The sequence below is a fragment of the Megalobrama amblycephala genome, linkage group LG18 (assembly GCF_018812025.1).
Source record: "Megalobrama amblycephala isolate DHTTF-2021 linkage group LG18, ASM1881202v1, whole genome shotgun sequence".
Classification (NCBI taxonomy): domain Eukaryota; kingdom Metazoa; phylum Chordata; class Actinopteri; order Cypriniformes; family Xenocyprididae; genus Megalobrama; species Megalobrama amblycephala.
The window spans coordinates 21,177,691-21,190,896 of record NC_063061.1 but is presented as its reverse complement, the minus strand read 5'-3'; the positions used below and the strand labels follow the sequence as shown (position 1 = coordinate 21,190,896).

Genomic DNA, 13,206 nt, shown 5'->3' with positions numbered 1-13,206 from the left:
GACGTATATGAGCAAGAGGATAAATTTGTCAGTGGAGGTGTAAAAATAGACTAAAGTCTTGGCTATCAGGCTAAAAGCAGGTGTCAGTCCATGTATCTGGTGAATTTGTGCAAAAATAGCTGAGCTACAGTAGATGGCAGTCTTAGACTGAGGAATTGATTATTCCAAAAAATGCACAGTACATAACTTGCTTAAGAGTTACAAAGAATATGTGATAAAGTGCCAGAGAGTAAAATAGAAATCAAGGAGAACCTAATTGCTAAAAATAAAAAGGCTAAATTCAGTTCAGACAAGCTGTTTTGTAATATAATTTGGGGTTATGTGACTTTTTAAATGATAGATTTAGGTTTAATATATGTAATTTATGTATTAAGATTTATTTAAGCTTAAATGAATTAAAAAGATACAAATGAAAACAAGAATATGCTTAACACCCCCCAAAAAGTAGTTGTAAATCAGTGTTATTGTTAACTAAAACTAATAAAAATATTTTTGTTAATTGAAAAAGCTGAAATAAAATAAAATATTAATTTTAAAAACTTGCCTTGGCAACTAACTGAAATGAAGTGAGGTGAGGTATTTAAATTACTAAAAATATAACTGAAATAATAAAGCAAAATTGAAAAATAAAAAATAAAAAATAATAAACATGATAATTGCATAACAAAATGATTAAAACCTAAACTAAAATTAAAATGAAACCCGAAAACATAAAAATAAAAGCTACCTCAAAATGTTAAAAATAGTATATAAACAATACTAAAATAACACTGTTGTAAACTTATGAACATAAAAGAAGAGGAATGTGCTGAAAAGCACTTCATTATTGTTTCCTACATTAACATAATGACAGTGTTAATTGTCCTTCATAATAAGCAGATAACACACATTTGTTTCAGTTTTAAGTACTTTATTGGTGAGAAATATTCTTACATTCATATTGTTTAAAGCTGAGCTGCATGATGATAAAACAGTGCACATAAATGTAGATGGTAATGCTGAGGACTACATTACACATTATCATGCATCATGCAATTGTAACTTTACTATTGCTAGAACTTAAAGCAATCATTTATTAATTTAATTATTTTTGGTAGGCAAGATTTTTTTTAAAGTAAGAGCTGCTCAGTCAAGAGCTATTGATCCGCCTATGCTAACAATGGATCACAAAAACAAAACCAGCAGCACTTTAGAGGAGAAATATAGAATCAAAATATGACCCTGGAAGAAATCTATTATTTATTTTGCCAACACATTTCGGCACAGGCCTTCAGGGCTAAAACAAATTAATATATAAACAACAATTAATTAATAAACAAATTAAATATAAAGAAATGTATATTTTGCAAAGAAGACATTCTGAAGAATGCCGATAACCAAACTGTTTCTGGTCCCCATTGACTTCCACATTATAAATGAGGATGAGTAAATGATGACAGATTTTTTATTTTTGGGTGAACTATCCCTTTAAATGCAATCCAAGACAAGATTGCAATAAACCAACAATAAGAGAGTTAAAATAAATCAAAGGGTATGACTCTTTATAATAAATGATTAACCCCTATTTTATACAAAATAAAATAAATATGTAAAAAAAAAAAAAGATAAAAATACCTTCATATTTTTTAATACACATTCATATACACAAACTCATACATATACATATTTTATATACATATTTTAATTTAAAATGTCATAAAAAAAAATCTTTTAGACCCCCCCAAAAAAAAATCTAAAAATGCCTCTCTTCTTTTTAGAATTTGGTCAATATCACCTCTTTTTACTGCAAATGTGTGTTCAGTGCCAATAATCAAAAAAGACCATATGATTACATTCTTTAAAATATTTTGGTACCGGATTTGTTATATCACCTCTTAATTGTTCAGTAATACATTCTTTTAGGTGACAAAAGGTTTCCCCATCATTTTCATTTTCCTCCACAAGTGCTGCTGGTTGGCTTTTTTATTTATTTATTTTTTGTATTTTCCATGCACCTTGTTGGTTTTGTAAAGTTGCACCAGAAAAGCTCCATTGGAGCAGTGGTTCAAAAAGCCAACTCATCCTCTATTGATTTGTACACAGCAGGGGGCGACAGAGAATAACTTATACATCAGGCAGTCAGTATTACAATGAATTCCGGAATGAGAGTCCATTATTTATACTTTACTCTGCATATTCAGACGTTTTTCTGTAAGCTTTTCTTCTAAACATTCTATAAGAACAGGATCCACTTTTGGGTCAACTTTATTAGCAAACCAGTGGCCGTAGTTTAGGAGCCATCTGAGCTCAGCAGCACCATAAATACACACTTCTCGCACACGGACTCCTGCACACGGTGGGTATAGATCCTCTTCTAAATATGACCACTTCATCAGGCGAGTTTTACTGACCAGTTCTGAGATCTCAGGATCAGATCTCGGCACCTCACCTGGTACTCCAGGCACACGAACCAGAGTCGCCCAGAAATGTTCATCAGGTGAGTATGTATCTTCAGACCAAGCCAAGAAATCTCTGACTAGGAAACTCCAGCGAACAAAAACCACAAATTCCCTTGAGAGAGTAAAGTAAGCACTGCCCACAAACATTTCAATGTTGTGAGGAGGTGGAGATTTCTCCTCAGAAGTGCTGACAGGTGCGTCGTAGTACTCATTGTTATTTTTCAGGATATGATGAACACTCCAGCGCTGTGTCTTTCCTCCAGGCCACTTGCTCTCCACCATGTTCCTGCCTTTCAGCTTCTTTAGATCCGACACCAGCTCGGCGTTTGTCCGCAGTGGAAAGTCCTGACCACACAGGTTGATGACATACTTCCACTTAACCTCAGAATCTAGGAGGTCAGACAGGCAATTGAGATCCGCTCTGAGTCGTGAGATACCTGCATATTGAACCCTCTCCAGTTTTGAGGCAATGAACACGTTGGGGATGCAGCGGGCCAAACCTTTAATTGCTGAAATAAAGTCAGCTGAAGACTTCAGATCATAATGTATGCAATATATGTTATGCGGCATATAAATGGCCCTGAGCAACCTCTCCACAAGTGCCGCATCCTGGTGAACAACCAAAGAGTAAGCAAGAGGAAATTCACGCTCAAATTCAGTGCCTTGAATCCCATCATAGCCCTGTGTCACAACAAACCTATCACAATCAGAGGTGGCATTCACGATAGTTTGGTCAGTTGCCCCTACATAGGTTTTTTGCTTGCGGATGGCTAAAGTTTTGCTCACTTCCCCAGGTTCCATTTCATATATTGCTGTGCAGTTAATGCCATATTTTACTGTCAGCCGCGACCTCTCAAAAACTCTTGCTTCCTGTCCTCCTCCTTCATTTACTCTTAAAGTTATGATCATAAAACAGCATATAATGATTGCTAGTGTAAAACTGATGAAACAGACATTTTTCAGTTTGAGGTGAAGCCACAATCTTTTCATTCTGTAGGGGGAAATAAAGAAATCTTTTAAAAATCAAATTTTTTTTAGTCTTAACCTGCCAACAAAATCCACCAGATTACTCATACTAGTACTACAATGTAATACATTTCTCAATGTAAAAATTATTACATTATGAGCTCAAGATTTTATTACATTTTGAGAAAATGATTACATTATGAACATTTGATTACAATAATAATGTAACATTTATTACATTATGTGCAGTTTTTACAATACGCTAAAAATGCTGTGTTAAAAACAACCAAAGTTGGGTTAAATAGCCCAGTGACTGGGTTGTTTTAACCCAGTGGTTGAAACAACCACAAAAATGTTTGACCAACCTGTTGGGCAGGTTTATTTAACTCAACTATTGCTTAAAAATTACTAGAAAGCTGGCCAAAAATGAACCCAAAATATGTTGGGAATTAAAAATCACACACATAATTACTAGAGGCAACACTAATAATCAAATGTGAACATTTATTAATAAGCAATTTAATAAATGTTAATTATTTAATTTGTATTTATTAAACTTATTAAACATATGAATACATTTTACATTTTGGTTTCATTTTAAGCAAGCAATATAGTAATTGTTAATAGTTGAGTTCAATAAAAACTACCCAGCAGGTTGGGTCAAACATTTAACCCAATCACTGTGATTGTCCATTTTTAACCTAACTTGGTTTATTTTTAACACAAGCATTTTTTAGAATGTATGTGCAGTTATTAAACTATGAGTTGCTACAAACCATAAATAAAAATAAAAGAAAGAAGAAAGATTATAAATGTAAAATCTTGTATTAGTAATATAGCTACTAAATGTAGCTAGTGTTATTTTTATGCTTAATCATATTTAAACATACTAGATTATAATTAATTTTCTAACAAAGAGAAACTTGCTTACCCTACAAGAGTTCCTCCTCCTATACATGGAAACTCACACAAATCATATAAAGGACACCATGAAATTACTCCACTCAGAGCAATATAAACAACTGCAGGATCACAAAATAGACTTTCCTAAAATTGTATTTAACTGAACAGTCTAGACTCAATTAAATTGAGACAACTTCCCAAAAGGCAGTCAGTGCTCTCATCAAAGTTACAAAACGACAGGCTGTCGACAACCTTGCGTGTACATAGTTATCAGATGCACACAGATAATTCGTTCACAACTTGTTCTACAGGATTTCATTTCCTTTTATCCCACTTCTGTTGCTATCTGTCTAGAGCTGCTTAAGGTCAAAAGTGTTGAAAGGGGTGGAGTTTATAGCAGGGAAGGACTGGGACTAAAAAACGGCCATGGACTTTGACTAGGCCCGGCCCAAAGCAATCAGCGTGCGGAAACTCGACAACAACAACAACGCCTGGCATGAGTGTCACAAGACTTTAATTGTGGCTCATGATACTATACCATCCAAATTATAGCAATAGCACTGATGTTGACTAGATGTTGTGTTAAAAGCATATTATTCTAGATTAACTTGAATACTCATATAGCAGGGGTCTCAAACTCAAATTGTCAGGGGCCGTTTCTGTGATTGACACCTCATAGGAGGGCCATATTATCCTTCAAGCGGAAGAAAGCGCAACATTTCAGAAAATGTACTTTCCTTTGCATTATTTCTCATTTAGCCTACTTCAAATTTCATTAGGCCTACTAAAATATTTTTATACCTATACTATAAACATCTTATTTACCATACTAAATGTAAACAGCAGTGTCTCTCTCATTGTTTCTGTTACAACAGAGACACGGAGGCAGAGGTAAAAGCAATCCAGGTAAGTTTATTTCACAATTAGCAGAGCACAGGGTGATGGTAAGCAGATTTGTAGTTCTTGAGAGAAGGAGAGAATGTAATACTGTCCTGATTTAGTCTTGCAGATGCTGGCGGAGAGATGCAATGGAGGGAGATGACGGAGACACTCACACACACAGGCAGGTAGGCACACGAGGAGAACAGGAGACGAAGGAGATGGAGGAGATCACTGGAGCAGGTAAGTATGTCGTTGGGAGTCCTTAAGGTAAGCATACATGTGTAGTAGTGCAAACGAGACCGGACAGTGAGTGTGTGTGAGTGTGGTGGTTTTGTAGTGGTGGTGATTGCAGTGCTGATGAGTAACAGGTCAGATCAGTACGCTGGTGATTGAGTGCGTGGGTAAGGGAGTGAGGTGGAACCTGACGTGTCTGTGACAGTACCCCCCCTCCCACGGCCCGCTCCTGAGGGCCGCAGACCCCGACGTCGTGGTGGTCTTCCTCTAGGGCGTGGGGCAGGTCTGTCTGGGTGGTTAGCGTGGAAGGTCTGTAACAGGATAGGATCAAGGATATCATTCTTGGGAACCCATGAGCGTTCTTCGGGGCCATAGCCTTCCCAGTCGACGAGGTATTCGAGTTGACCACCACGGCGCCGGGAGTCCAGGATCTCGTGAACCACGTAAGCTGTGCCGTCCTCCAGGATGAGTGGAAGGGGGGGCTCGGCGGCTGTCACGTCAGGTTCTGTGGAGGGAACAACAGAAGGGTAGTGAGGCTTCAGCAGTGATACATGGAATGTAGGGTGGATTCTACTGTACTGTGGAGGGAGTTGGAGTCGGTAGGTGACGGGGTTGATCTGCCGGATGATGGTGAACGGGCCAATGAAGCGGGGACTCAGCTTCTTGCAGGGCAGACGCATCCTGATGTCCCTGGTGGACAGCCAGACCTTCTGCCCCGGTTGATAGACAGGAGCGTCGGAGCGCCAAAGGTCGGCTGCCATCTTGCGTCTGCGCAGGGCTCTCTGCAGTTGGTGGTGGGCTGAGTCCCAAACCCTCTCGCTCTCCCGGAACCAGTAGTCTACTGCAGGAACGTTGGAAGGTTCCCCATCCCAGGGGAACAGTGGGGGTTGGTAGCCGAGTACGCACTGGAAGGGTGTTAGTCCAGTTGTGGCTTGGCGGAGGGAGTTCTGTGCGTACTCGGCCCAACCCAGGTACTGGTTCCAGGAGTTCTGGTGGCCGTGACAGAAGGTACGCAGGAAGCGGCCTATCTCCTGGATCTTCCGTTCCGTCTGCCCGTTCGACTGAGGATGGTATCCAGATGACAGGCTGACAGTCACACCCAGGATGGAGAAGAAGGCCTTCCAGACGTGGGAGACGAATTGGGGTCCTCTGTCGGAGACTATGTCTTCAGGAATTCCATAATAACGAAAAACATGATTAAACATCAATTCTGCAGTGGCCATGGCGGTAGGTAGACCCTCCAGGGGTATCAGACGGCAGGACTTTGAGAAGCGGTCTACCACCACCAGGATGCACGTGTGACCGTCAGACTCAGGGAGATCGGTGACGAAGTCCACTCCCAGGTGTGACCAGGGTCTCTCAGGAACGGGCAGAGGAAGGAGCTTGCCGGTGGGAAGATGGCGTGGGCTCTTTGAGATGGCGCACTCCCTGCAGCCCTACACGTACCTTCTGACATCGTTGGCCATGTTGGGCCACCAGAAGCGTTGTTTGAGCAACGAGAGGGTCTCATTGGCCCCCGGGTGGCCAGTGCCAAGTGAAGAGTGGGTATTGTGCAGGAGTGGAGTGCGACGTGCCCGTGTGACGTATTGCAAGCCTTGGGGGCAACCCGGCGGAGTGCGTGTGGAGGCATTGGAGGAGGGAATGGTTTCTTCGGACCACTGGATAGGGTTCACGAAAATGGACTCCGGCAGGATTGTTTCAGGATCTTCAGGCTTTTCCTCAGGGGAATGGAGGCGAGACAGGGCGTCAGCTTTGGTATTCTTTGAACCAGGGCGATAAGAGATGGAGAAGTTGAACCTTGAGAAGAACATGGCCCAGCGAGCTTGGCGAGGGTTGAGTCTTTTGGCAGCCTTCAGATATTCTAGGTTCTTATGATCAGTGAGAACTTAAAAAGGATGAGTAGCCCCCTCCAACCAATGCCTCCACTCCTCAAGGGCAAGCTTGACGGCCAGGAGTTCGCGGTCACCGATGTCATAATTGACCTCCACCGGGTTGAGCTTGCGGGAGAAGAAGGCGCATGGATGGAGTCTACTTGGTGTCCCCTGCTACTGTGAGAGGACCGCTCCCACTCCGGTGGTGGAGGCGTCCACTTCCACGACGAATGGGAGATCTGGATTAGGGTGGACGAGGAGGGGAGCGGTGGTGAAGGCTCTTTTAAGGGTCTCGAAGGCGTTGGTGGCTTGTTGGGACCAGGACAGAGACTTGGGCTGGTGACGGAGTAAGTTGGTGAGTGGACTGACGATGGTACTGTAATTCTTGATAAACCGGCGGTAGAAATTGGAGAAACCTAGGAAGCGTTGGAGTTCTTTGATTGTTGATGGAGTGGGCCAGGACTGGATAGCGGAGACCTTCCCCTCGTCCATCCGGATGCCACTGTCATCAATCATGTACCCCAGGAACTGGACAGAGGGCTGGTGGAAGGAGCACTTTTCAGCTTTGAGGAAGAGATGGAATTGCCGTAAGCGTTGGAGGACCTCCGCAACGTGGTGGCGATGTTCGGCCAAGCTCCGGGAGTAGATGAGGATGTCATCAATATATACCAGCACGAACTTGTGAAGAAACTCCCGGAGCACCTCGTGTATGAAATCCTGGAATACGGAGGGGGCGTTGACCAGGCCATACGGCATGACGAGATACTCGTAGGCGGTCTTCCACTCGTCCCCCTCACGTATCCGGATGAGGTTGTACGCGCTGCGGAGGTCCAACTTAGTGAACACAGTGGCACCGCGGAGATGTTCCAGGGCTGCTGGGACGGGGGGAAGTGGGTAGCGGAACTTGACAGTAATTTTGTTGAGGGCACGGTAATCGATGCAGGGCCTCAAGCCTCCGTCCTTCTTCGCCACAAAAAAGAAGCTTGAAGCAGCAGGGGAAGTAGACGGGCGGATGTAACCTTGTTCGAGTGCCTCTTTGATGTATTCCTCCATGGCCTTCTCCTCCGGTATTGACAGGGGGTAGATGCGTCCCCTGGGCACTGGCTCACCCGGTAACAGATCGATGGCACAGTCCCATGGCCAGTGTGGAGGAAGCTTGGAGGCGCGTTGCGGGCAGAAAACGTCACTGAAGGGGGCGTAGTCCGGGGGAACATCCACGGAGCGCTTCTCTACAGGGCTTTCGATGGACGTGGCATTGATGGAGAGAGACTTGGAGAGTGGAGATTTCGGAACAGGAAGCGCTGGGAAACAATCTGGAAAGCAGTGGTCGCCCCACTTCAGGACTTCGCCCGTGCGCCAGGAGATGGTGGGATTGTGTTGTTCAAGCCACGGGCGCCCTAGAACCACGTCAGCGGTGGACTCCTGCAGAACCAGCAGATGTATCTTCTCCGAATGCAGGATGCCGACACAGAGTTGAAGTGGTCCCACACAATGACGGATGTTCTTACGGCTCAGGGGTTTGCCCGTGATGGAATGGATTTGATAGCTAGTCGGAGACGGGGAGATCTTGAGCTTGAGTTGTCGACAGAGGGCACCTGAGATGAAATTTCCTGCTGACCCTGAGTCGAGGAGCGCCACCACTGGAACAGAGGTATTTGCAGCAGTAAGGATTACAATAGTAGTGAGTGGTTTCATTTTCTGAATGGAGGGGAAAATTGCACTCACCACGGGCCAAGGAGGACGGGTTGGGCATGTGGAGATGACATGCCCCAGAGATCCACAATATAAGCACAAGTTCAGGGTCAGCCTTCTTTGTCTTTCATTAGAGGTGAGATGTGAATGATCAATTTGCATAGGTTCGGTGGCTGGTTCTGGAGGGCTGACGGGTTCGGACCGACGGAGGAGGTTGGTGGTAGATGACTGGCCCTGGTGCTCTAAGAGACACGACTGCATACGAGAACCCATGCGGATGGCGAGTTGGATGAAGCGTTCAAGTCCCATTGAGTCCTCGTATGCAGCGAGATGCAGCCGCACATTGGGTTCCAACCCCTGACGGAATGTGGTGATGAGGGCTTGTTCATTCCATCCGCTGGTGGCGGCTAGCGTTCGGAACTGCAAGGCATAGTCGTTAACAGATAGATTTCTTTGCTTCAGATTATAGAGTTTCTCACCAGTCGAAGAGTCCGGCAGAGGTTTCCCGAAGACCTCACGGAAGTGAGAGACGAACGCCGAATATGATTTGACAACAGGGCCTTTTTGTGTCCACAGGGAGTCTGCCCATTGCAGGGCCTTACCTTGCAGTTGCGAAATGATTAACGCTATTTTCGCCGTGTCGGTTGTGTAGAGGTGCGGCTGCATCTCCAGGACCAGTTCGCATTGGAGAAGGAATCCGCTGCATTCCTCCGCCGATCCAGAGTAGGGCGCCGGTTTGGCCATGGGACTGGCGGTGAACGCTGGTGAAGAAGCGGTGATGGTGGGTGCGGAAGCTGCAGCGTTGGTGGGTGACGGTGAGGATGGTTGTGGAGTGAGTGCTCGGCGCAGCGCGTCCACGAGCTCCTGAAACGGATCGTTGGTGCTCATGCTGTGAAGTTGTTAAGGTCCGGTCTTCTGTTACAACAGAGACACGGAGGCAGAGGTAAAAGCAATCCAGGTAAGTTTATTTCACAATTAGCAGAGCACAGGGTGATGGTAAGCAGATTTGTAGTTCTTGAGAGAAGGAGAGAATGTAATACTGTCCTGATTTATCCTTGCAGATGCTGGCGGAGAGATGCAATGGAGGGAGATGACGGAGACACTCAGAAACACAGGCAGGTAGGCACACGAGGAGAACAGGAGACGAAGGAGATGGAGGAGATCACTGGAGCAGGTAAGTATGTCGTTGCGAGTCCTTAAGGTAAGCATACATGTGTAGTAGTGCAAACGAGACCGGACAGTGAGTGTGTGTGAGTGTGGTGGTTTTGTAGTGGTGGTGATTGCAGTGCTGATGAGTAACAGGTGGCGGTGATCAGTACGCTGGTGATTGAGTGCGTGGGTAAGGGAGTGAGGTGGAACCTGACGTGTCTGTGACAGTTACAGAGTGTAATATAATTATATAATACTATTACTAATATAATACTATTAATTGAAATAGTCTGGTGCGACTTCTCACATCCAACAAGATATATGGAATAAAAAATCAGTAATTTAAAACCAGCAACACTTGTGGCATGGAGGGGTCAGAAATAAACAAAAAAACTGGAGCTATATATCAACTTTATTTTGCCAAAAAAAATAAAAATCTCTCATTGTTACATACATTATTAGTTTTTAACATCTAGTGGAAGTATTTTCCCTTACTTTATGTTAGCTTAAATAACATTAAAATCTTGCACTGAACAACACTGTACTGAACAAATACAATTCCTGAATACATTTGTACACTCCTCTGTTTCTTGACAGACACCTGCAGCACTTGTGCTCACACAGCTGGGCCACATTTGTCCAAGATGCCGTTTAAATTTTCTGAAATGTTGCGCTTTCTTCCGCTTGAAGGATAACATGGCCCTCCAATATTATCCTTCAAGCGATTTGAGTTTGAGACCCCTGCTATACGCTGCTGCCTGCTGTCTGACCTACGTTTGGAGCTTCGTGGAGTTTATCCTAAATCCTTCTCTTTATTCCTATTCACATAATATAACTTTCTTATTTTTCACTAGATTACCTATTGCATAGTATTACTAAACGGAACGATTTATTACAAGTAATCTACCAGCGTAATCACCTAGTGTTAGCCATAGCCCGCTAGCCTGCTAGCTACCGTCTACTTTCTTTTTTCCTCTAAACCAACCTTCCTTGTCGATTTAATGGCAGATTTATCCGATGTATGTTATTCTGATCTGTCCTCGCCAGATCGGGAAGCTGTGGAGACGTTGCTGCCCGGCATTCATCGATCCACCGCGAGGTACAGCGTCCCGCACATCACCCTTGCCCCAGGCACCGGCAAGCGACCGAGACATCCAGCCAGCGAGTCCCGTGTGCGTTGCAGTTTTTCGGACGGCGTTCATCAAACACACGGTCAGTCATGTCCGACGATTATCATGTGTATTAAATGTAACATGTACAGCTTAGCTCTTTCTGTCAGCAGTGAGACTTACACATGTGATAAATGCAGGGATATTGTCAGGCTGACAGAGAGAATCTCAGAATTAGAGACACGCATCCAAACTTTAATTGAGGATAGTGAGAATGAAAGGGCCTTAGATACTGCTTTGGATGCGACTAGCCTAGTAAACACTGCACATTCGGTTCCGGTTGTAGAAGCCACGCAGCAGGCTAACTGGGTGACTGTGAGGCGGCATAGTGGCAAGAACAAACACCGCTCTTCCGTTCCGATTAGAACATCAAACAGGTTCTCCCCACTCAGTGACGCACCCACTGAGAATCCTGTTGAAAGTGCCCTAGTTATTGGCGATTCTATTACACGGAACGTGAAAATAGAGACACCAGCCACCATAGTCACATGTTTGCCGGGGGCCAGAGCACCTGACATCAAAGCAAATTTAAAAGTGCTGGCTAATGCTAAACGTAAATATTCTAAAATCATTATCCACGTCGGCACAAATGATGTTCGACTTCGCCAGTCGGAGATCACTAAAATTAACATTAAAGAGGTGTGTGAACTCGCAAATTCAATGTCAGCAGAAGTAATTTGTTCTGGCCCTCTTCCTGTTCGTCGGAGTGATGAGATAGTTAGCAGGTTATCATCACTCAATGGCTGGCTGTCTAAGTGGTGTCCGCAGAATAATATAGGTTTCATAGACAATTGGAAAAGCTTTTGGGGCAGACCTGATCTGTTGAAAAGAGATGGTATTCATCCCTCCGGGATGGTGCTGCTCTTCTATCTAGAAATTTGGCAAATAGTCTTAGAGCTAAACCATGACAAACCAGGGCCCAGATCAGGACGCAGACAAACTGGCTAAACCGACCGTCTGCTAGCCGCCTCACGTCACAGAACTCAGATAATTCACAGCACATAGAAACTCTTTCACCTAGATATTATCACATAGAGTCTGTGTCTGTACCTCGAACTAGTAAATACAAAAAACTTCCGAAACCTTTTAAGGGTAAAAATTTAATTGATGTTCAAAAAATGAAAATCACAGATAAATCAGATAAACAAATGATAAAGCTTGGGTTACTGAATATTAGATCTATTTCTTCAAAAGCACTTACTGTAAATGAAATTATCACAGACAATAAACTAGACTTGCTGTGTTTGACAGAAACCTGGCTAAAACCAGACGATTACATTACTTTAAATGAATCTAGTCCTCAAGGTTATGATTATCGACACAATCCTCGACAGAAAGGCAAAGGGGGAGGTGTTGCTGTAATTTATAGTAATATATTCAGAATCATTCAAAAGAATTTCAAATATAATTCCTTTGAAGTGATGGTGCTTTATGTAACATTATGTAAGTTGACATTTGTGCTGGCTACTGTATACAGGCCACCAGGGCACCATACTGACTTTATCAAAGAATTTGCTGATTTTCTATCAGAGTTAGTACTGGCTGCGGATAAAGTCCTTGTTGTTGGTGATTTTAATATCCATGTAGATAATAATAAAGACGCATTTGGATTGGCATTTGCAGACATTTTAAACTCTATTGGAGTTAGACAACACGTGTCAGGACCCACTCATTGTCGTAATCATACCTTAGATCTAATACTGTCGCATGGAATTGATATTGATGCTGTTGAAATCCTACCGCAGAGCGATGATATATCAGATCATTATTTAGTCTCGTGTATAATACAATTAGCCAAGGCTACAAAACCACCACCCAGCCATAAATATTGTAGAACCATCACGTCTACCACTAAAGATTGCTTTATAAATAATCTCCCCGAGCAGTTTCATCGCCTTAGTA

General features: G+C 43.4%; 1 protein-coding gene across 1 annotated transcript; it reads right to left on the bottom strand.

Moving 5' to 3' along the window:
• Nucleotides 1-1,680: 1,680 nt before the first annotated feature.
• Nucleotides 1,681-5,028, bottom strand: LOC125252616 (beta-1,3-galactosyl-O-glycosyl-glycoprotein beta-1,6-N-acetylglucosaminyltransferase 4-like). Its single transcript, XM_048166053.1, has 2 exons — nucleotides 4,336-5,028; nucleotides 1,681-3,429 (listed from the first exon to the last, which is right to left on the bottom strand). Exon 2 carries the CDS (start codon nucleotides 3,426-3,428, stop codon nucleotides 2,157-2,159), a length of 1,272 nt encoding a protein of 423 aa, XP_048022010.1. The 5' UTR covers nucleotide 3,429; nucleotides 4,336-5,028; the 3' UTR covers nucleotides 1,681-2,156.
• Between the last annotated feature and the right edge of the window lie 8,178 nt (nucleotides 5,029-13,206).